Source organism: Callorhinus ursinus, unplaced genomic scaffold (genome assembly GCF_003265705.2).
Source record: "Callorhinus ursinus isolate GAN/ISIS: 27379988/994484 unplaced genomic scaffold, GSC_fseal_2.0 scaffold11, whole genome shotgun sequence".
NCBI lineage: Eukaryota > Metazoa > Chordata > Mammalia > Carnivora > Otariidae > Callorhinus > Callorhinus ursinus.
In genome coordinates, this window is record NW_027397073.1 from 56,516,128 (window position 1) to 56,541,224 (window position 25,097).

A 25,097-nucleotide genomic window follows, 5' to 3' on the forward strand; every position below is an offset into this window, starting at 1 on the left:
TTTTCCTCTTTAAAAAATAAAGAGGCAGGCTTAGTGGAAGCACGAGATATGTAGAAAGTAAAGCACGTCTGCTATGGTCTCTCAGATGCAGAGCTCACATAGAGGTTTCTGACCCTCACAGTCGCTTCCTAACGTATAAAATTTATTAGTGTGCACTCTGGGGTTGGTTAGAACTTTTTGATTGAAGTAAAATATTCAAACAGTACACAAATGTGTGAAGTAGGAGGTGGAATATCCTTTCAAACATTTCTCTGGGCTCATATAGCCATGGAACTATGGATATGGATACACGTGGAAATAAGAATTTTCACCCAAATAGCATATTTTCTCCAATTCTGCACATACAGATATACCTTACTGTCTCAGTGTTTGTACAGTCTTTCACTGTAGGTGTGCACCACGATATATATCAACCAATTCCCTGTATATAGGTATTTCGGTTTCCCTCGCAATTGCTGGTGAGAATAAGCAATACCAAAATATATCCATCTTTACACACAAATGCAAATATTTCTATAACTTAGATGACAGGAATGGAATTGATGAGTCAAAATTTATAATACATATTTAACACAAAAAGTTAAATAGTAGTGACTATAAATTTTAGGAGGCTTGATAGTTTAGAAGGAAGTTAACAGTGCCTCTCATTTAGCACTCACCATCAAGCATCACTTACTTGGAGACAATAAAAGAAGATTCAAGCAAATGTTTACAAAGAAAACTTCATTTTAGTATACCAAAAGTTGGTATTTTATCTGTACATGTTCAATGCCTTGTCAAACCGTCTCGGCGATAATGAAACGTTATTTATGAATTACAAGTTCATTTAAACCAAAGAGGACTCACAGATATTCCAATTTCCACATAAAATCTCTGCTTCTTTTTTGTGTTGAGATAATTCTATCTGAGCATCACAAGTTCAAGGCAGAGCCTGGCCCTGATGTCATCAGTATGGAGCATTTCTGCACTTCATCAGTCATTGGTCTATACAAATTCTAACCCACTCTCTTACATTAAACAGGAACTGAATTCTTTGTATCATTGTTCATAAACTCAATAACAATCCGTCTTTAGGTATGCTGGATACAGAGGTTGGAGGTTAAAATTATTCTCTGAGAAACAAAACCTGAATGTCCTTTCTCGACTTGGTTCCATTTGAACACCCCAATACCAACACAGAGACTTTGCTTTTGAAAAGATTCTCTTCAAATACTGGGATAATGAACACTTTCTCTTAAACTTGGCCTTTCTCAACACATGGAGATTAGTTAAAACAGGCCGAGAAGGAAGCAGCCCAGCTTCGTTGGCACGGCCGAGCAGGCACACCTGCACAGGCTCACCTGGCGGGGCCGCTGCGGGGACAGGCACATGGAGAGCAGTCCCCGGTGGAGCCAGTCACCTTCCCGTAGTAGCCAGGGGCACACACATTGCAGTGGTCCCCGGCGGTGCTGTGCCTACAGTTCTGGAGCCCCGGGTTTCAAGAGGAGAGAAGAATGGGAAATGGTTAGAAATCATCTTTACCTGCTAATACTCAAGCAAGCCACTGTTAATGTCAGGTAGTACTTTTTTTTTTTTTTTTTAATAGAGAAGGGAGAACATTTTTTTTCTTCATCTTTGTTAAATCCTGTAAACACTGCCAACTCTGACCTTCATTCATTATAATACAGCCTATAAATTATTAATACATTTTTCTTATGGAAAATATACACAGGGCTAAAATACATATTTTATACACACACACACACACACACACACACATAGGGCTCCTAAAAGCAGTCAACTTTCAGTTCCTTAAAAGAGGGATTTAAAATACATTTGATTTGAAGCACATTGGTTTTGCACATGGTTGGGGCTCATTGATCACATGTGGGGTACTGAAAGAAGCGAACAGATATGATGATTTAGGAAACAGGGAAGAAAATGCCAGGTGTTATAGCACCACCAATAGATTCTTGCAATAACCAAATCATTTCTAGTTACATTTGATGTCATCGTTTCCATGACAGGACCTCCCATCCTGCCATTAAAAAAGTTTTTGAAGCTAAAAGAGCAAGTTTTTGTTGACATCTATTTCCAAGGTGAAATGTGCTTTGGCCCAGTTGGATCACTGTCCATTCAGTCCCTGGGCACTGGATTCTGTGCCGGATGGAGGGACAGAAAGACGGGTAACACTGGCAAACTGAAGCAGACTCTATCCCTGGCAGCGAGAGAGGCTATAGAAAGACACCCTTTTATACGTTTTTTTTTTTAAGATTTTATTTATTTATTCATGAGAGACAGAGAGAGAGAGAGAGGCAGAGGGAGAAGCAGGCTCCCCGCCGAGCAGGGAGCCTGATGCAGGACTCGATCCCAGGACCCTGGGATCATGACCTGAGCCGAAGGCAGATGCTTAACCATCTGAGCCACCCAGGCACCCGCTTTTATATGTTTCAAACACTATTTTCAAGTTCCTTTTGATTAAAAAATATTCCAGTATTTTCTGTTTTAAAATTATATTCCTATCTCACCTGATGGAAGTAGATTTTATTAGGATCCATGTGGTCCCTAAAAGTGCTATCTCTTTAGAAGTACAATTTGCAAAATCGCTCTTAAAAAGAATGTGTTAAATACTTGTTTTAATGATACAATATAAATCTGATGAAGAATAAATATTAGATGAGCGAGGATTGAGATTTTCCTGGCTGTGATTGCTAACACCAACTCCAGCATCAAAAACTCCCCAAATACACAACGGATTGTGGACTTGCTGGTTCTCACGATTCCAGAGAACTGAAGACAAGCTGCCCGAGAATGGCAGGGCTATGAGAACCCGTTAATGTCAACCACCCTGTAGGAGGAGTTCCTTGCTGTGGGAAGTGCACAGAAAAGGCTTGTCAGTTGTTCAACTGTAAAACCATTAAGTGGTATCTCCTGGGACAGGGTCCCCAGGGATAGGAACTCCCAGGCTGTCTTGGTGGTGCTGAGTCACCCCCCACCTCCTTTCCAGGTCACACTTCTGACCGATCATTTTTACGATAATACCAAGTCTCAGTGACATGAGGTCGGGGCGGGGGGGAATGCCCTATATACTGAATGACAAAATCAGATCCAAAATGGTCTTGATGCCCACCTATGTAATAATCCATAGGCAGTGCTTAAGGGATTTTGTCAAATGGAAGTACACTGCTGGCACTAAACCACAAGGAGACCTCACCAGACGAAGACTGGAGAGAAAAGATAAGGTCCCAAGTTCAAAGCGCAAGGACTCGGTGCTAAACGTGTGGAAAGTATGTAAGCATCTTCATGTCTAGTCAGCTCAGCAGAGGCAGCAGCGGCCAGGCTGGCAAAACCCGTGGGCTGCATTCACGGCATGCCTAGCATCAGAGAGAGATGCTCCTTCCACACCTAGGGTAAAGGCGCTGGGCTCTGGGCAGGATACTTTAACCACAGGATGGTGCATGGACTCAACCATTCCACAGAACCACCAGGTATATAAACTGGGGCTATCTGACCAGGAGGGCTACAGATTCAGGGCCCATGGATATGCGAAAGAGGAATCTAACCCGTTTCACGGGTTACTAGATGAGATACTGCCATTTTTCATGCACAAACTTGACCTAGTGGTTTGTCCTAGTGGCTCCAAAGATTCAAGTGCACCAATTCCAGGAATGATCAGGGCTGCCCCAAGATGAGCTGAGCTGCTGTGGGAGTGAGCTTCCCATGGCTGGAGGTGTGTAAACATTCATTAAATAACTGCCTGGCTTGAATGCTGTAGTTCAGACTTAAGCCGCTTTGCAGCAGGTGTATCCATTGTTGTGTACTGTAAAAATGAACAGATCCAGCTGAGAGCTCTTATGGGTTCCAGGTAACATCTGGCCAGCCTCTCCTCCCAGAGCAGGGAGCTGTCCCAGAGCTCTCTGTTGATGCTAGGGAGACTTCTTGCCTGGGACAGTCTTTCCTGGACTGGGATACGTAGGCTGTGTTCTTTCTTGGTTACGAATCGACAGGTCAGCTGCTGATCTTAGACTTCGTTCTGGTGGATTCCGGCCAGGGAAGGCAGGGGAGTAATTTAATGTCCTAGGAGTACTTAATCTTGTTAAAACAGTGCACCAAGGAAGGATGCAGTGTGAAAGAACTGATCAACTTCTTTAAGTGTCCATGAGACCTCTGTCCCCAGGACTCGCCAAGGGACCTTCCCAGCTAATTGCATCTCGATTTAAGTTGCCTGAAATCAATTCTCCTTAAATCCTTAAATGAGATTTTCTCATTTTCTCTATTAGGACTTTTTGCCTGGAGCATGAGCTGATTAAAGTGAATACTTTTTTTTTTTTTTAATAGTGTTGTAGCTATCTGCATCTTCAGTAAGGCCGTTTTACCTGGGGAATGATCCTTTAATTCCACGTATATAATGGAGTCAGCAAAGGTTAACACGTATCTTTTTAATGGAGGATAATCATGCTGTACTTCAGTTTCCAAATTCACCTGTGCACTGCCATAGTTCAGCAGTGTCCCCGATGGAAATGACCTTTCGATTCCACAGATAAAAAATGCATCCAAATAGAAGAAGACAGATCTAGAGGGGCTGCAGTCCAGCTGGGAGCCTGCCTAATTCCTTCAACCCATTCCTTGTGACTAGGCCACATCCAGGAGCTCTAAGGCTTCAGGTGGGTCTTTCTTGGTCTTTCTTGGCGAGCAGCTCATTTCCCTTCATTGAGTTATTTTACCTGAGGTGAGGTGGTCTTGGCGCAATTTATACAAGTAACCAATGTTTCTACAAGAGTTATTATAAAAAAAAATTTCCAGAGTAGGGAAAGAATATCAGATTATTCTAGGTTATCAGTAAGGCCTTGTCAGATTACATAATCATACAATTGGATTATTCAGCCTTAAGGAAGCAAATTCTGATACATGCTACAACATGGATGAACCTTGACAGCATTAGGCTAGTCATAAATGAGAAATACTACGTGATTCCACTTAACAAGAGTTTGTCTTTGGTCAAGGCCACAAGGCCACAAGACTTCCATCTGGGCCATTTCTTTGCAGTGATCAGAGTTCTCCTTACGTTTCTGAGACCAATCTTGGTCTAGGGTGTTAAAAAGAAAACCACAGGCCCAACATGGCATCACTTAGGCCAAGACACCAAACTGGGGCTAATACAGAGCCTAACTACAGTTTCAACCACCCCAAGAAAGAACACAACCTGTGTAGCCCAGTCAGGAATTTTCTGATCGGCATCACTGAGGTAACCTGTCACGTGGGCCCTTCATCTCCAGAAAGGAAGATGAAGTCATCCACCTAATAAGACCCCTGCCCTCCCATCTAAGGGAAAGTGACTTTGTCTGGAACAATCCTTTCTTTTTGCTGATAACTTCCTTGCCCCACCCTCCTCCCTAAAAAAAGTTTTTGTTTTGTACAACTCCTCAGAGCTCCCCTCTACCTTGATAGGTGGGATGCTGCCTAATTCATGAATCACTCAATAAAGCCAGTTATATCCTCAAATTTTGAATTTTGTTTTTTTAACAAGGGAGAGGTGACTGAGAAGCACAAGCATACTAAGACATCAAGAAAGTATTTTTTCAAAAAAATGCAAGGAGAGAAACAAATTTGCAACATGGGCATTAACATATTTTAAGACCCCCAGGTGGCCCTCCCAATTCTATGACACAGAGGTCTCATCTAGTTTGACTACAACCACCAATACTGCAAGTACACTTAACTAACTCCCAAACTGATGCCCACAAACAAATTCATGAAACTAAGACTTATAAAAGATTTTGCACTAACAATGTCTGACTTCTGAGCCTTTCTGAAGGAAATTTACATGTATGTTACAGTTAAATTTAGGCTCTCTCTAAACCATGAACTTGATAGGACTCTGGAGCAGAAATTCAAAGGCTCAGTGCCTCCTCTGAGAACCCACACAAACAAACCTACCAGACACTTCCCAGTTTCAGGGTCACAGACATCACTGTGGTTGTTGCAATTGCAGGGCACACAAGGGGCAAGCAGAGGACGGCGTCCTCGGCTCGCGCCTTGCAGGAGCTTCCCCCTGCGATAACCAGGTGCACAGTCCTGAGCGCATGCAAAAGGAAATGAACAAACATGATTAAAACAATGGACAGAGGACTTGTAACGATTCTGACACCAATTCTACTTCTGATCACCAGGTATGATCAATATATTCTGTGACCAGTTCTGTTGTGCGGGTGTTTCTTCCCCACACCAAGCAATGTTTGGACACCAGCTGGGTGTCCCACAATTTAATTCTGACACTACCTACCTGGAGATAGCATCCAATCTCACTGGTTAAGGGCTCAGTTCTAGAAGATCGGCCCTGCCCCCCAACTACAGATGCCAGTCACAAGTCCAGGTTGTCACCTGTGCTTCTGACAACAGGCTGCAGATTGGAGGTTAAAACGACCCCCTCCTTGGGTTTGATTAATTTGCTAGAGTGGAGCTCAGAACTCAGAGAACCATTCTAGTTACAAGGTCACTGGTTTATTATGAAAGGATGTAACTCAGGAATAACCAGATGGAAGAGAGGCACAGGGCAAGGTGCGGAGAAGGGGCCTTGGGGCTTCCAGGCCCTCTCTAGGCAATACACGTGCTCACCAACCAGGAAGCTCTCTGAACTCTATCCTTTTGGCTTTTATGGACTCTTCCTTACATGGGTATGAGTGAGGCGATCATTGGCTCCTGGCAACTGATTCAAGCACCAGCCCCTTTCCTCTCCCCTGAGGTCTGGGGATAGGACTAAAAGTTCTCCAAACACATGGTTGGTTCTTTTGGTGACCAGCCTCCATCCTTAGATGATCTAGGAGCTTTTCAAAAGTTACCTCATGAATATAACAAAAGACATTTTTATAGATCTCATCTCTTAGGAAATTCTAAGCATTTAAGAACTCTGTGCTAGGAAATGGGGGATGAAGACCAAATAGCTATTTCTTCTTATAAATCACAGTGTTGCAACTTGAATAAACATTTCTCCAAAGAAGATACAATTGGCTGATAAGCACCTGAAAAGATGCTCAACATCAAGCATTAGGGAACTGCAAATCAAGACTACAATGAGATACCACCTCACACCAAGATAACTACTACCAAAAACAGAAAATAATCAGAGTTGTCAAGGATATAGAAAAAAAATGGAACACTTGTGCATTGCCAGTAGGAATATAAAATGGGACCGTGCTTTGGGAAGCAGTATGGCAGCTACTCAAAAAGTTAAAAACAGAATTACCACATGACCTAGCAATTCTTTTGAGCATAAACCCCAAAGAACTGAAATCAAGGTCTTGGAGAGATACTGTATAGCCATATTCTTGGCAGCATTATTCATGACAGGCAAAAGGTTAACCCAAGTGTCCATTGACGGATGCATTAACAAAAAAAAAATGCGATATATACATACAATTGGATTATTCAGCCTTAGGAAGCAAATTCTGATACATGCTACAACATGGATGAACCTTGACAGCATTAGGCTAGTCATAAATGAGAAATACTACATGATTCCACTTAAATGAAGGTCCTAGAGTAGTTGAATTCACTAAGACAGAAAGTAGAATGGTGATTATCAGGGGCTATGGGGAAGGAGACCGGGGAGTTAGTGTTTAATGGGTACAGAGTTTTAGTTTTGCAAGATGAAGAATCCCGGAGATTGGTTGTACAACAGTGTGAATCAGTTAGCACTACTGAACGATACACTTAAAAGTGGTTAGGACAGTAAAGTTTATGTTTATGCAGTATTTAACCATAATTAAGTTTTTTCAAAGAGAAAACTTATATAATTCATACAAATTCTGATCATCACTTAGGAGTTGCTGTAACAAGCCTATTTCAGCTCAGAACCAGGTAATGGATTTTATTTTTTTTCTTTTCTTTTTCTTTTTTTTTTAAATGGACTGATTTTATTAATTTATTTTTTAAAGATTTTATTTATTTATTTGAAAGAGAGGGAATGAGAGAGAGAGAGCACGAGAGGGAAGAGGGTCAGAGGGAGAAGCAGACTCCCTGCTGAGCAGGGAGCCCGATGTGGGACTCGATCCTGGGCCTCCAGGATCATGACCTGAGCCGAATGCAGTCGCTTAACCAACTGAGCCACCCAGGCGCCCTCTTTTTCTTTTTTACTTAAATTGAATTAGCCTTGGGGTGCCGGGGTGGCTCAGTCCTTAAGCATCCGCCTTTGGCTCAGGTCATGATCCCAGGGTCTTGGGATTGAGCCCCACATCGAGCTCCTTGCTCTGCGGGAAGCCTGCTTCTCCCTCTCCCACTCCCCCTGCTTGTGTTCCCTCTCTCGCTGTCTCTCTGTCAAATGAATAAATAAAATCTTTAAAAAAAATTTAAAAAAAATAAATTCAATTAGCCAACATGTAGTACATCATTACAGGTAGTGGATTTTAACCATAGTCTGCCTACCTGACATGAGAATCCAGCTGTGCCAGGAGGACAGAGACACTTCTCTAGGAGGGATGCCACCTCCTGTCCTGGGTGCAATTCTCCAGACTTCCTGCCAACCTCCATTGAAATATTTGAGATTCTGTGAAACCGTTAAGAAGTGTGAGAGGGAACATTAATACTGAGAAAGACACTTTCTAGAAATCTAGCACATTATATAATGAATTGGCACATATATTAAGCCAGAGCTTTCCTGCAAGTTTGGGAGTAGCTCCAACCCGATTATAAAGGGAATGTGTAAGAGCACATTAGTCCTGTCATTACACAGTGACGGGCCCCTGCCAACATGTTAGAACTTAAAAATAATATTACACAAAGTAACAACTCCTGCAGCACTAGTTTGGCCATAACCCAGTTGCTTCCATTTATGGGATAAGTACTAAATGAGCAACTGACAGCATTCTTGATGTGTCATGACAAAGAAATGAAATGTCATTGAAATTTAAGGGCAGAAAATAGAACTTTTTTTGTTTTGTTTCATTTATATTTTAACCTCATCTAAGCTATCACCATTATGTACTTATATTTTATATCCACATTAATTGGGGGGTGGATAATCTAGGTCATTTTCCACATATTTCATATTTAATAAATATATAATATTTAATAAAGTTTTGGTGAGGAACACAAATACACACATATACACACACTAATAAAGATACGAAGTAATAAGGGTGAATCAAATCTCTTCAGTTTGATTTCAAATAGAAAAAGTTTTTTTCATTCTAGAAGGTTCCGAGTACCTGCTTTGCTGTAATCCTTGACCATAAGATGCTTTGATGAGGATGTACTCAATGTTGCTAAGAACAGACATAAAATCGGAGCGTGTGACAGGTTTTTCAGAAACGGAGTTAAAATACTTCCAAAAAGTCTGTGGATGAGAAACACCCTCAATTACATTCTGATTACAAATCCTCAGAGGCTTATGAACTTAGTAATTCTCTTATAAATGTCTCCGGAAGGGAGCCCGCTCTGTCAGCTCCTGGGGCAGCAGCCGCGGTGCCCCCTGCATGGAGCAGCAGACATGTGTCACCTGTGCACTGCCCGCCGGGCGGCCGACCGTCCGCAGAGCCCAGCAAGTCGACTTTGCACCATTACATCCACACAGATGGAAACGTGTGCACCACGATTTCACACATAAAGGATTTAGGATGCAATTCGAACCAAGGTAACATAAGCCTAGTGTACGGTTCTTGAACATATGGAATTTGAATTGTTTTTACAAATCTTGCTAAGCCCACTGGAATTCTGACTCCCAGGTCTTCTAGCTCACTCTATTAGCAGCTTTGGGATTCCACTGCATCCAGAGCTAACTCCACACCGTTAAGGGGCGCGTAGGAAAGGAGGACATCGTCACCTCTTTCATTCCCACTTCCTGCTCTTGTCGTACTCCGTTCTCTGGGGAGGGCATGTCCACATAAATGACCTGCTTTCTGGTCCGGCCCCCTTTGATGAACACTTGGGGCTCAAGGTTGAAGGTGCCGATGCCGTCGGAAGAATAGAAGGCCACGCTGTATTTCAGACTGCCACCGTAGGCCAGGAGCTAGGGGATCATAAATGATTTACTTCTCTGACATAGCCCTGGCTTAAAACTATTTCATTACAAGCCTGCTGCCATTTGCAAGAAATCCTGGGTCTTAAAAATACATCACAAGGGTGGAATCCATTGTCTGGAATTTGTCTTTAAAAAAAGAGAAGATTTTATTAGAGAGAGAGAGAGAGAGAGAGAACATGAAAGGGGAGAGGTCAGAGGGAGAAGCAGACTCCCTGCTGAGCTAGGAGCCTGATGCCGGACTCGATCCTGGGACTCCAGGATCATGACCTGAGCTGAAGGCAGTTGCTTAACCAACGGAACCACCCAGGCACCCTGGAATTTGTTTTGTTTTTGTTTTTGTTTTAAAGATTTTATTTATTTGAGAGACAGAGAGACACAGCGAGAGACAGAACACAAGCAGGAGGAGTGGGAGAGGGAGAAGCAGGCTTCCCATGGAGCAGGGAGCCCGATGCGGGGCTCGATCCCAGGACCCTGGATCATGACCTGAGCCGAAGGCAGACGTGTAACAACTGAGCCACCCAGGTGCCCCGAATTTGTCTCTTTTTAATTCTAATTAGGGATTATTAAGTTAACTCAAGCCATAGCTTTTTAAGTGATGTTTTAAAAAAACTTTTATTGAGGCATGTCTGGCATATAAAAAGCTGTACATATTTAAGGTGTACAACTCAATGAGTCTGGGGAGGAGCATACACCCGTGAAGCCCCCACCCCCATCAAGGCCACAGACGTCACCTCCCTCAGCTTCCTCTCCTTGGCACCAAAGGAAGTAAAGGTAACAAATCAGTGTGGTAATTGCCCTGATTATTTTCAGGCTCCTTTGAATTAAAAAGGACCTAGAACTATGGGAACACTGGATACATATTGGCAAATTTAAAGATCTGGGTGATTTCACACAAAGATTCCAATGTTTATTTAAACAAAAATGCAAGTGATGTCCTAAATACCCTGTTATAGTAGGGTATTACTTTCCCCCTAAATGAGTATCGATCTGTTGAGAAGAACCACAGCACCTGAGCTTATGTTAATAAAAATGAAAAGTGTTTATTGAAGGACTGCTTGAGGAAGGAGGAAAATAACATGATTTTTAAAAGACTTTAAGATTTTATTTTTAAGTAATCTCTACACACAATGCAGGGCTCTAACTCACGACCCCAAGATCCGGAGTCGCATGCTCTTTTGACTAAGCTAGCCAGGTGCCCCTAAAAGACTTTCGCATGAAAATTACTTGAGAGCCATATACATCTGGGGGTATTTTTATAAGTGTTAAACTTCTCCATCTCCACCCAGAGGGGATAAGCACCTCGGTTAAGGGTCAGCTAACAGTCCATCATGATTTCAAGTGACACCTGTCTCCTCCGGGAAATGTGGACTGGCTCTAGGCCAGGTGGGGGGCCTCACCTGGTCTCCCTGGAACTGCTCTGGCAGCCGCCAGTAAAACGGCTCTGCGTGGACATGTTGCCTGACGGTCACAGCGTCCAGGAGGATGTCAGGGGCCTGGTAATACACCCCCTCAGCCGTACCCTGGAGGTTGCTCTGAGAAACCACACGCAGGAGGGGCTGCCCTGAGCCCAGCGTTACCTGGTCATGGAAGGGGAGGAAAACCTGAGAGCACAAATTCACTCCTCACCTTCGATTCGTCAGCTTCTACTGCTGTTTTACAGACCAGACAGCTTCAGTATTAAAACAGGAGTAACAGAGACATTTCCTTCAAACTCCAACATCTGGGTTAATAGGAAAACTGCGTGTGTTTTACACTATTGCATTTAGGGCCAAACTATTGCTCTATTGGGGCAGGATTCAGTCATAGGAAGGAAGCTGTTGTGTGTTGCAGTTTTATCTGCAATGAAAGCTTTTGATAGATTAGCTCAGAAGCAACCCTGAGCACTTTAGTTCCAGCTTCATTTATTTCCTCGGATGGCAGACACAGAGCTCGGATTCATAATGAACCCAGATTAGCTTCCTGGAATTTCTGATGCCCATAAGAGCAAAATTTAAAGTAAGTTCTTGACTATCTCCCCTATAGTCACCCAACTTCCATGGGGGGGTAGGGAGGGAGGCAGGGTTTTAAAACAGCACATGAGCACGTTTTCCCGCATGTGTAACTTACCGGCGTCCTCACATAACCCTCCAGCTCTGAGCAGACTTGTGACAGCCCAAAGCAGAAGCAGGGGCTACATCCCAGAGGGTCATCCGCACGGAGGGCATAGGTACCAGCTCGACATTCGCTGCAATGAAGACCGAACACATTTTCCTAAAGGAGAGAAAGCAAGACTCGTTTATTTTTACCTGGAAAAATAGAGAGAGAGAGAGAGAGAGAGAGAGAGAGAGACATGAGGTCTCTGAGCAGAAATGAAATAAAACACAAAAATAATTTGGGACCCACAAACATCCCCAAAGCAGCTGTTTCACTAGGCAAGCTCCCTAACCTCAAGGAACATCCACCCTCTCAGGCACTGCCAGTGATTCCCAGATGCGGATGATCAGCAGAATCATCTCAGAAGCTTTGGGAATATAGATTCCCTGATGAGCCTCTCCTGGAGTGAACCTCCCTGAGACACCTCCCTGAGGCCCCAGGTGACTCTGATGACTGGCCAGGTGGCGGGCCACGGACCAGGTGATCACTAAGGCAGGCCCCTCCTGTTCTGACCGTCTATAATGAAAGCTGCTATTGCCAATGGGGTAAGCCAAAAATACATTCACTGATGTTTCCATTACTCCCAGGCCATAGTATCTGATGAGCTTTCCCTTCCTCATCCCTAGTCACTGATCAGCCCACTACTTTCTCTCTCTTCTGTATCACCAGCACCTGGAAAAGCACCAGAGGAGGTAGCCAATTACCTCCTAATAACAAAGCACAATGGGGAAATCAGTGGAAACACATGGAATTAAACATGATGTTGACATCTTACCTGTCAGGAAAATAACACACACAAATTTCCTTCATTCTGGCCAGCACATACAAAAGAATAATTACTTACCAGTTAGAAAATCACAAATCTTCTATTTATTTATATTTTAAAAATTCTTTTAAGGGGGGCAGAGGGAGAGAGAGAATCCCAAGCAGGCTCCACGCTGACCTGAGATCATGACCTGAGCTGAAATCAAGAGTCGGACACTTAACCCAGGCACCCCGAATCACACATCTTCTTGAAGCCCTGTGTTACCTGTTTCAGCTGTTTACTCAGGACAGACCGGCTGCTCAGCCCACTGGAACACCTGACAGAAAACTCAGAGTGTGTTTCGATTCAGTTCTATCATCTGACACTCATAATAACCAGTAAAAATTCCATTTAAAGAATCATCCATTGTTCTCGAAGAGCCTACATGGAATTTAAACCTAGAAGGGAGTGCGGACTCACTATGAAAAGTGTCTAAAACCTAGCTGCTGATCTAAATGGTTAAAGATTTCATTTATTTATTAGACAGGGAGAGGGAGAAGCAGACTCCCCGCTGAGCAGGGAGCCCGACGCGGGACTCGATCTCAGGACCCCGGGATCATGACCCGAGCCAAAGGGAGACGTTCAACCGGCACCCCTGATTTAAATAGTTAAAAGCCCCAAAGTCATAGTGATGAGTGAGGGGGAGAGAGCGGAATGCCGTTACCTTGCAAGAGCAGCTGCCGGTTTCCTCTGCACAGCTGCACAGACCCTGTTCCTCATCACAGGTGTCTGCCAATGTCCCTCGCGGGTCACAGTCACAGGCCACACAGTCTGGAAAGTGTCTGTACCCCAGGGAGCACTGATGACAGCCTGGGCCACCGAAGGCAGGCTTGCATCGGCAGTGGCCAGTGAGCACATCGCATCCATGACCGGTAGACCCAGCACCACTGCAGTTGCAGGCCTGGGAAAATAAACTCACAAATAAAATGGTGGCTTATACATTCGCATAATGCACACGTGTTGGGATTACAGGAGAAAACACTAACCGTGGGGACATCATACAAATACGTGAGTCTCCTTCACTATGGCTGCAAGGATTCACTTTGTCAATCAGGAGGCAGCGGCTGCCAGGCTAGACAGCTGTGCCTCGCTGGGGCCCATGCGCACTGGGCTGACCCTGTGACCTGACGCCAACCCAGCAGCAGCATCTTACACATCAAAGGCAAGTCTGGTTTTAAAACGCAAACCATATCCAAGTTCAACTGAGGAAAGCTACATTGAAAATAGAACCGTTGAAGCTGGGCTGTAACCCCCCAATAAAGTGACTTCTGCCCTCCTCCTGGAAGATCAAGTACACGGCAGCGTAGGTTTAAAGAGCACTAAAGTTTCCAAACCATCCATTTCACGGCTGGGTTCTTAAAAAAAAACTTAGAATAATGTGCTTTAAGGCAGCTGCTTCTTCCACCTGGATGCCTAAACCCGTACTGAGTTTTAAATATAAACCATGGAGCCATTCAGCAGGTCAAGGTCAAGTGCATGGATGAAAGAGAAGGAGTGAAACTTGCTCCAACAAAGTGCTTCCCAGTTAAGAAGATGCAGATGGCGGTGCGTACCTGGCATCCAAGCTCTAGGTCGTGGCCCCAGTATCCGGCCTCACATTCGTCACAGGTGGCGCCCCGAGTATGAGGAGGGCAGATACACTCCCCCGATTCCGGGTGACAAGTGTGCTGTGTGTGAGCGCAGTCACAGGCTGCAACAGAGACACACGGTGTTGTTACGCCTCAGGACCCCCGTGCAATCGAAGGGGTCGCAGCTGATGCCATGGGTTCTCTCCCTTTGATTAATTATCTAAGGTTCTCTCCCTTTGATTAATTATCTAAACTGTTCTAGTTCCTAACAGAGACCTCGTGATTCCCAAGACCTGTCCATGTCTCTCAGGACAGGTTCCTCCTTGTTGAGAGATGTTGTTAGAAAAGGGGTAATCAGGACAGAGAAATAGAAATAGGTGGGAAGAACAGATGCAGCTAGTATTTCTGGAACATTTATTGTGTGCCAAATGCCATGTTAAGGACTCTACGTCCAACATGAAAAGTAACTTCTGGATGGAAACTATAATTAGCTTCTCTATTTTACAGATGAGGAAACTAGAGCTAAGTGAAGTGATTAAGTCCCCACAATTAGCAGAGATGACAGACGCATTAGGCATAGGGATCAGGAAACAGAACAAAAGGTATGAAATCCTACATGTTAAAAAGAGAACAAGTGAAGGAACGTAACAGAATTAGAAGTCAAAGGAGAGTGCAAAGAAAAGTCTGGGAATTACTAAAAAGCCTCAAATACTGAGTTCTGGAGCTTACGTGTACAGCCACCATCCTGGTAGGCGTGGAAGCCACGTGCACACCTGTCGCACTTCTCCCCAGCTACGCCCGGGACGCAGTGACACCGGCCTTCCTCGGTGCAGTCATTTGACAAGGAGCCTGACGTGCTGCAGTTACAGGGCAGGCACCCAGGCCCCGCATCCAGCCCGTAATAGCCAGGCTGTTGCAGAGGAGGACCCGGAGCATGGAAGCCAAAGTACATTTTAGTTAGCCACTAATACTTACAAGCATGTTTCCCAAATCAAACATCGGATGTTTCATAGAATCATAAAGTGGTCATGACATCACTCCAGTTCTTTGTAAACCGAATACAGACTCTGTAGGTCAGGACACCCAGCATTCACCAGCCGTGTTTGGGGCAGTAGCTCTTTCTGGCAGTCATGAAGTGCATTTCATTCGGGCCGAGGTCAAGGTATCAATTATAGATATCACCGAAACACTTTCATGTCTGCAACGGCCACAGGCGTCTTACCAAGCACTGGTCACACTGCTGTCCAGTCACATGGGGTCTGCAGTCACAGAGTCCGGTCTCAAGATGGCAGACATCAGAGAGGGAGCCTTTTCCATGGCACTCACAGGCTAACACACACACAAGAGACATATTTGTGCCCATTTCTGGGTATGGTTGTAGTAAGATCCCTTAATCCCCAAAGGAAAAATTTTAAACATTCATGTTTCAAATCATAAAACTAAAAGAAAAAATTACTTTGCAATAACTTTTACAGGGTTGTTGGAAGGAGCCAACACACAGAAAAACCACTGAAGCTGTTAAGATAACAATTAGCAAACGATCTTAACCAATTGCATGAATTCCTTGAAATCATAAAAATGAGCCACCAATGTTTATCAACGAATCTTCATAAATAACATGCAATGGAGATTTAAAAATCAATTTAGCCATCTGTTCTTATTCTGATCTTATATGTATTTAATATTTTAAAGCTCAGTTATAACAATCTAAATAGGTAATATTACATTTCATAGTTTAATGTAAAACATTTCCCTGTTCTAACTCGCGAGTCACCTGTAGTTCCAATATACTTACCTTCAGGTCAAACATTTCAGTTTTATCTACAGTCATAAGACTGATGTTCAAAACTACAAAGCCCCCCACCTTTGCGAAGTGATACAATTTAATGGCTCCTGAAATGTTTAATTGATACTTATAGCACAGCTGTCAATATGCACTTCATTGAAAATATCTAATCAGCTCTTGGCCAAATACCCCAGAAATGTGCACTATCTTTGAATGTTTGGACTCAGGAAATGTGCACTCTCTGTCATACGTGATAATGATGTAAGAAAAGGAAAACTCCACAAATTCTCTCAAGCCAAGCACACTTTGTGTGGCAGTGATCGGCAGGGGAGGCCAGAGCCGTGGTAGATGCTGGAAGGCTGAGGATCAGAGGAAAGGCAGTAGAATTCTGCCTCCATAATGGACTGTGGCCAAGACACCTGTGGAGGTGTTCCCCGGTGTAAGTGGACCATCTAGGAATCCCCCCGTGGGAGGCTGGGGAAGTGCTAGGGGCCCCACGCACCGCTGCCGGTTCCTGTGACTTACTTTTGAACACTCAACTCACTTTTGTATTAAACACGCCTCCTGGGGGGGCCTTGCTGACCCTCGACAGACTGCCCTTCCCAAGGCCAGTCAGTTCCTAGAGCAAGTGAAGAGCTGGCCTGCCGGAACGCCTTTCATACGCAAACAACCCCATCCAGAGCACACACCCACAAAGGCCTCCTTACAGGGCCCTCTCCTTCATTTGGGCTTCACTTCCACTATCCCTCTGACCTCTCACCCCAGGGCCATGCATCAGACCATTAGGGACAGCTGCCCTGCCCCAGGGCCTGCTGAAGTTATTCAAAATAGCCAATCCTAAACCTGCTTACCCTGCCTTGCCCTTTCCTTCCTGAGGAAACCACAACAAAGGCTCTAGCCCACATTTCCCCTCCTGACCAACCTGGGTGCTTCCCGAATACCCCCTCCTATGCCTTGGTGTGTCCCCTCCTCCTGGTCACTGCTGGCCTTGCCATACCTAAATAATGAAACCTGTATTTTCAAACACTCCTCAGCATCCAACTATTCTCAGTTGTCTCCTGTAGAAAACGTCACACACACACACACACACGTTTACTCACGTGCGCACACACACGTTTACTCACGTGCGCACACACACACACGTTTACTCACATGCGCGCACACACGTTTACTCACGTGCGCGCGCGCACACACACACACACACACACACAACTTAACTGTCTATCTGAGGTCCCATCTCCCTGTCGCTGTCCCTTCCCATTCAACTTGCCCCTCCTGCCTTTTGGCTGCTGAACCCGCTCCTCCTGAAAAGTCTCCCAGGACTTCCCAGGAGCAAATTCAAAGAGCACATTCTGGGTCTTCATCTCGCTGTGTCCTCCTGTGAGATGGGCCCCATGGCCACTCCCTCCCTTTTAAACTTCGCTCTCACTGAGGTAAGGGACAACCTCTGGTTTCCTCCCTTCTTGTGTCTCCCCCTCCGGTGTCCCCCTACCCACCCCAACCCCATGTCTCATTCAAAGCTTCCCCTGCCTCCGGGGAAAAGTCAACGTTCACCATTGATCACCACAAAATATAGATGATAGTAAACTGCATTTATTGTACAGTCCGTTTGTGCCTGGGTCACATTCCAGTATATTTCATTGAAGCTTCATTAAAACTGACAAGGGAAGCACTATAACTTTCTCTCTTTTCCACTGTGAAACCTAAAATTTAGAGAGATTATATCGTTTGCCATAGGCCACACAGCTATCTGTAGTCGTCTTTCCATGGTAACAATTCTAATAGTAATTATTACTAAAAAATTGTTTGCTGTAGGGGTGCCCAGGTGGCTCAGTCAGTTAGGCATCTGCCTTCGGCTCAGGTCATGACCCCGGGGTCCTAGGACTGAGCCCCATGTCGGGCTCCCTGCTCAGCGGGAAGCCTGCTTCTCCCTCTGCCTCTGCCCCTCCCCCCCAGCTCATGCTCTCTCTCTCTCTCTCCCAAATAAGTAAAATCTTTAAAAAAATTGCTTGCTGTAAATAATATTAATTTAAAATAGCTTCCAGTAACTACTAGGTGATTTACATATATTTTAGTTTTCAGGTGAACCCCACAATATAAAAATTATAAGCACTTAACATTTCATATAAGGTTCCTTTAACAGTAGAGCTTGGTGGGGTTCCTACAGCCTCTCCCTCCCTGGCTGCTCCCTTGCTGCCCTGGACAACCCATTCCACATGCACCAAACCCACTAGCACATCAATGCTGACGATTCTCCAGACCCCATTTCTTCCCTGATTCCTGCACACCTGAACATCCAAATGCCTCCCCAACCAACCCCTAGGAATTCCCATGTCAGCAATACTGAATACTGACGCTTCCACCGGGGTTAACCTAGTAAAATATAACAGTATATTTGCACGTGGGGCCTCTGGGAAGTCCATTAGAGGGATCCTATTATAGGCCTGGGAGGATTTCTAGTGAAATATCCGGAAATGACAAGAATTCAACTCATCAAAGCTGGGGGACAGGAAAGAGGAAATGAGAAAAGAATAAAACGTGTAAATGTTTGGAGACTAGAAAGAGCCCGGACAGTGTCAGTCTATAACCAGTCCAGCTGCCTGGGCCACCAACCTGGACCCAGACCCCATCCTGCCTGTGCTGACCTCACCCCCTCCCACCCTCCAGTCAACACAGAGATTTTCTAGTTTTTCTTTTTCTTTTTTTCTTAAGATTTATTTATTAGAGAGAGAGAAAGGTGGGGAGGAGCAGAGGGAGAGGGAGAGAGAGAATCTCAAGCAGGTTCCTACTGAGTACAGAGCCCAGCACGGGGCTCGATACCGGGCTCAACTCGGGGCTCAATGTGGGGCTAGATCTCATAACCCTGAGATCGTGACCTGAGCTGAAGTCAAGAGCTGGATGCTCAACGGACTGAGCCACCCAGGGGTCCCGACAGTTTCTAGTTTCTATCTTCACCTTTACCCCCATGACAAAGGCTCTACTGGAAGCCCTCATTAACTTTCCCAGCAAGTTTCTTTTCTGGCCTTTTCTCTCATGTTCACTCTGTCCACCGCAGCGGTTCCAGACTGACTGTTCAACAGAGATCTGGTCAGACCCCGTCCCTGTTCAAGTGACCGGGGGTCGGGGACAGACGGCACAACCTCCACAGGCCAGCGCTGTCCACACCCATCAGCCATGGCTCCTGCCCTGGCCTGACCCTGCCTTTCACTGTCCAGCACCCTCTTTCTAGACTCTGCACCTCAGGCCTGGACGACACTTTCCCACCACTTGTCAGCCCACCGGGCATCTCCTACCCATCCTTCAAGACTCACATCAAGTGCCATTTCCTCCAGAGGCAGCCCCACACCATCCCGGGCCTTTATGGAGCTTTGTGCAAACCCCAGGGATGGTCACTCGTCACCCTGCAGAGCTGCCTGTCCTATCAGATCGACACTGTGCGCATGGGTCTCCGGACCCCTGCAGATGTGGCTGATGCAACAGACGAACACGAGCTCTAATATCACTTAAACTAAGTCCTCAGACAACAACTCGGACCCAGACCCAAATCCTGTCTCTTCTGACCCTCCTCCCCACCTCTGTTCATCACCAAGATCTACTTTCCACACAAAATACTGAAGCAGTTTTGTCAATGTAGATGCAAATGTAAAGGAAAATGATTTTTTTGGTCATGATGAAAAACTTAAACACATTTGAACAACTTGGATATGTAAATTTCCTTTTGCAACTATGAATTTTATGAAATCTAAATACAGATCAAGTGTTTCTTATGAAAATTTAGCATCCTAATTGAAATAGGCTATAAAACATGCACTGATTTTTTTTATTAACATATAATATATTATTTGTCTCGGGGGTACCGGTCTGGGGTTCATCAGCCTTACACAGCGCTCACCATAGCACATACCCTCCCCAGTGCCACACCCAGCCACCCCCCCCCCCCCCCCCCCCCCCTTCCACTCCAACAACCCTCAGTTTGTTTCCTGAGATTAAGAGTCTCTAATGGTTTGTCCCCCTCTCCGGTTTTGTCTTGTTTCATTTTTCCCTCCTTTCCCCTATGATCATCTCTCTTGTTTCTCAAATTCCTCATATCAGCATGCACTGAATTTTGAAGACTCAACCTTAACAAGGAAAGCAAATATCTCATTAATACTTGAAAAATTTGATTATGTGACAAAATGATATTGCTTTTATAAGTGGGTAAAATAAGATGTATTACTGCAATACCTTTCATCTCTATCATTTTATTTATGTGGTGACTAGAAAATTTAAAATTACATGTGTCGTTTACATTTCTACTGGACAGCATTAATATAGAAAAATAATAAAAAGCACTTTTTTATTATTAGCATTTAAAATAGCTATCATTTATTTCATTTCCAGAACTTTAAGTTTTATCCCAATTACTTCTCACAAAGGCCTTAATATATATGTAAATGTGTGTGTATACATAATATATATATGTATATATAAAACTATGTCCATTTTATGTATGAGGAAATAGTGGCTCAGAGAGGTTAATAAATTTGCCTAATGTCACACAGTTGGTTGTGACCAACCCTCAGCTCTAACCCACATTAGTCAGACTCCAAAGCCTGAGATCCACATGTGTGCTTTGCCTCCACACCATCACATGTAGCTCCCCAGTAGACCTGGGCCAAAATTTTTCCAACTCCTCTGATGATACTTAGGACAGTGCTTGGGAAGTAACAAATGGTTAATAGACGACCAATGAACGAAGTGATGAATCATCAAGGTTGCAGGAAAGATGAAAAGGAATGACATGAATATAGTGAAAGCATTCTGTAGACTTTGAAGCTTTACACAAATACCAGTTATCATAATTATCCTCCTATGATAACCAATCAAGGTGGCTGTGCTGCCAAGATCAAGTTGACTGGCCCAAGGCTACAAAGCCTTTTCCCTCTCTGGAGGTGTGCCTGGGAAAATAACTTTCCTGTATCGCTAGCACCCTCTTGTGTCGCCATGTTGTAATAGCATAGCAGGGCTTCGCATTTATAGGAAATTATTAAAATAATGTAAAATTGGGCGTCTGGGTGGCTCAGATGGTTGGGTGTCTGCCTTTGGCTCGGGTCATGATCCCAGGATCCTGGGATCGAGTCCCGCATCGGGCTCCCTGCTCCTTGGGAGCCTGCTTCTCCTTCTGCCTCTCTCTCTCTCTCTCTCTCTCTCTCTGTCTCTCATGAATAAATAAATAAAATCTTTAAAAAAATAATGTAAAATTGCCATTTTTACTCTTTCACACCTTCAAGAGCTGTGCATAAAAATCTGAGGGCTGTATCAGCCCTGAGGCTACAAGTCTGTCATCTCAGGCATAGGAAAGCCTGCTTTCTTGAGCGAGTGGTTCTAAGTGATCCATAATGTCAGGAAGGAAGGAAGCAGAGCTCTGGAGCAACGTGAGAGTCAGTAGCTCAGGAACAGATCTGTGAGACTCCAGGGATAGAGCCTTCCCATTTCCCACCCCATATCTTGAAATCCCATCTGACTCATGAGACCCCTGAACCCGTCCCTCATTAACACTGCAGGCTCTGACCCGACTGCCTTCACCCGGTCCCATCAAGCACCACTTCCTGCACCAGTGGAAGGGCACCTAAATTTTCCAGGCCACCTGACCTGCTCTGTAGGTAGTGGATCAAGCTAAGGCAGGGCACACCAGGAAGAGTGAGGTCTTGGGTCTACACTGGTATTAACACAAGCGCCAACCAAGATAAAGTTACCCCATAGGCTGAGCCCTTTCTGACACATGTAAGTAGATGGAGACTTTACGTGGCCATCAGTAAGGGCTCTGACTTCACAGCCCCCACACTCACCGCGGCAATTTTTGGCAGTCACGGCGTCCCCGTAGAAGCCATCAGCACACCTCTCGCAGTGGGCGCCATCTGTGTTCCCAATGCATTTCAGGCACTCTCCGGTGACGGAGTCACAGTGACCCTCCTCAGAGGGGTCCACGTTGCCATTGCAGTTGCACGGAACACAGGATTCCCCGGGCACTGTTGGGTTTCCGTAGTAACCGTCTGCGCATCTGCACAAAAGATTGAAAGAGGGACCCAAATGAATGCACTTCCTCTAGACACTACCCCCACCATCCAGGGATTCTCTGAATGGTTAATAAATCAGACGGACTCTTTTTCCATAAGATTTATTGGGAAGCAATGCAACACCAAGTTCAGACATTCAGATTTCCTTCACTCATTGTGAAGACAGAGAATGTATCCTAAATGAGCCATAAATCCCAGCGGATGTGCCCTCAGCTCCGGCCAAATGGACCCGCATGCCACGGGTGTGACTGGCTCCCTCAGGGACTTAGGCCAGAGCTGGGCACCTGAGACTTAACACCTGGGAAAAGACAGTGTTGGCTTTCAGGTGCCAGAAGACAGCGATTAAATCAAACCATCTCTACTATGGAACTATCCAGATAGTGGGATATTTCAGTGTGGGAACAGTTCACGCTGGCTCCTTGTTGTTTTCTATTGTCATCGATGAGAACTCACATGAGCTCGAGGAGCCCAAATACTGTTCTTGAAAAATTCCCCGGGGAGTTTTCACACTAGCTTTTTAATCGGCATACTGATTTTTTCTCTATAATTATGGGAAATCATAATTACACACCAAAACTCTAAAATCATACTTACCTATACATTTAAAAAGAAACACATATCATTGATATTTAATTAAAAAAAAAAGTTTGATGCAACTTTTGGAAATCAGTTGAGTGATGCAGACAGAGTACCTCTCACACCAAGCTCCTGAGTATCCTGGGGCGCACCGGTCGCAGACCACTTCCTCCCTACCCTCTAGGTGGCACGTGGGGCTGAAACTGTCAAAACATTACAAATGAACACAATTTTCCAATGCGTGGCGCAGCATTTCTAAACATTTAAAATCCTTGTCTTTTACCACTCCTTACAAACTTTCAATCGTTCTTCACTTCAGAAGCCCGGCCCCCGACCATGCAGCCCACTTCATGAGCCTCTCTCCTGGGCACTGGACGCTCCCTGCTCCTGCTTGTCCCTCAGCCCAGAAGCCACTTTGTCTCCTCTCTGCCTGGGTTCACCTTGTCCCCTGTGCCCAACTCAGCCACCATCTCCTCCAGGAGGCCTTCTCCGACACTCTTCCTGGCCAAGCCGAGCTCCCGTCTATGGGTTCCCTGGCGCTGCCTCAGAGCCCCAACCACAGTGGCCAAGAGTGAGCTCTAGCTTACATGTGACAGCCCATCAACATTCCCCAAAGGATCCCCACTGCTCAATGAGGTCCCCTCACCTCTATTCCTGGGTCTAGGGGGGCTGTGAAGGGAGGTATGCGGGCAACGGTGGGGGGCCTCTATGATTACATCAGAGTAGCCCTGGTTGTCTGTTTTACACAGTGGAGTTTCAAATGAAAATCCCCATGGGGGAGTTCTCTGGGCTGCAGGGAGGAAGAGTCCTAAAGTGTAGGCCAGTGAGAGAGAAATAGGTTTTCAAATCCGGGCCTGTGGGACGCACAGGCCCCAGCACGGCAAATGAGGCCTTGTGCATCACTGGTTCCTCCCACCCACTCCTGCCTTGTGCTCAAGGACCATCTGCGATTTCACAAACTTCATCCTTGAAGGATGAAGGCCACAGAGAAGGGTGTTGGCACACTCAGTTCCTTCTGCCCAAAACGCCCATCTCCGTGGCCTTCATCCTTCACGCCTCAGATCAGGGGCTTCCTCAGAGTCGCTCCAGGCAGATTCCTACTCTCCTGACAGTGGACATACCTCCACTACAGTCATGACCACATGGTGGGTCCCATGGGACCAGCAGCCATGGATGAACACTCTGATACTCAAGCACCTGCCATGATACTCCGTGTATAGTAGGCACTCAATAAATACTGGTTGAATCATGAAATGAATTCAGCCCATTTTCAATGAGCCTCATATTTACATATTTTGGTCATTATATTAAAAACACCTTAAGGCCAGGAACAAAGTTTTGTTCATTTCTGTGTACCCTATACCTCCTAGCCTACTGGTAGGCACACCAGATATACATTGAAAGAACTAATGAGCAACATTAGACCATGAGGAACCAAAGCACGCACATTTTCTTGCCATCACATAACCTTTCTTATATAATTTAATACACCCAACTTGTTCTTTTTAAAAAGAGAGAATTCACCCCTCCATCTTTAATCCTAATTACCACTGGGTAAGCACACTCTCTTCACACACAAAGTCTGGCCACACTAGGCTGGCTCCACGGGTGGGGGTGCCACGCTTACTTGTTGGAGGCTGTGGAGAGGGGGCAGGCACACCGCTGGCAGTCCTCCAGGGTCCCTCGGGAAGGCAGCCCATAGAAGCCGGGTGCACACTGCTCACAGTGGTCCCCGATGGTGTTATGCTCGCAAGCCTAGAACACACGCATGGATGAGACTCAGTTCAGGTTTCCTTAAATGATTCTCTGAATCATCGAAAAATAACTTGAAGTCAGGGTGGAAAAAAAAAATGCTCAAACAAGTCACCAAACTCTGTTACATGAGGAGGGGTTGCCTATTTCCAGATTAATACAAAATTTTAATTTGTATCATCTGTATACATGGGAAGCTTTCACTTCTGCCCACGTCAGAGTAGCTACTACCAGACTTGCCCTTCTGTAGGAAAGAACTAGGAAACTGGAACAAAATTGAACAACATCCTTCAGACTCTAGACAACAAAGGTGAGAGAAGGGAGGTGACAGGATGAAACCCTGGGATCACAGGTCCTTGCTAAGCGGGTGGGGGAGGGAGGAGACCCAAGCAGAATGTGGGGGGTCTTGTTGAGTTGAGGAGACAGA

At 45.1% G+C, this 25,097-nt stretch overlaps 1 protein-coding gene across 1 annotated transcript in view; it reads right to left on the reverse strand.

Annotated features, from left to right (window-relative positions):
* The window catches only part of LAMA1 (laminin subunit alpha 1), a 164,877-nt gene that overhangs the window by 50,191 nt on the left and 89,589 nt on the right, over nucleotides 1-25,097 (reverse strand). Inside the window, exons 17-30 of the mRNA XM_073898513.1 lie at nucleotides 24,546-24,673; nucleotides 23,035-23,121; nucleotides 22,115-22,326; nucleotides 15,723-15,829; nucleotides 15,230-15,410; nucleotides 14,486-14,622; nucleotides 13,597-13,833; nucleotides 12,101-12,244; nucleotides 11,392-11,571; nucleotides 9,797-9,982; nucleotides 9,183-9,310; nucleotides 8,401-8,521; nucleotides 5,917-6,054; nucleotides 1,341-1,462 (exon numbers count right to left, since the gene is read on the reverse strand). Coding sequence (XP_073754614.1) covers nucleotides 1,341-1,462; nucleotides 5,917-6,054; nucleotides 8,401-8,521; nucleotides 9,183-9,310; nucleotides 9,797-9,982; nucleotides 11,392-11,571; nucleotides 12,101-12,244; nucleotides 13,597-13,833; nucleotides 14,486-14,622; nucleotides 15,230-15,410; nucleotides 15,723-15,829; nucleotides 22,115-22,326; nucleotides 23,035-23,121; nucleotides 24,546-24,673 — 2,108 coding nt within the window. The remainder of the gene's footprint in view (nucleotides 1-1,340; nucleotides 1,463-5,916; nucleotides 6,055-8,400; nucleotides 8,522-9,182; nucleotides 9,311-9,796; nucleotides 9,983-11,391; nucleotides 11,572-12,100; nucleotides 12,245-13,596; nucleotides 13,834-14,485; nucleotides 14,623-15,229; nucleotides 15,411-15,722; nucleotides 15,830-22,114; nucleotides 22,327-23,034; nucleotides 23,122-24,545; nucleotides 24,674-25,097) is intronic.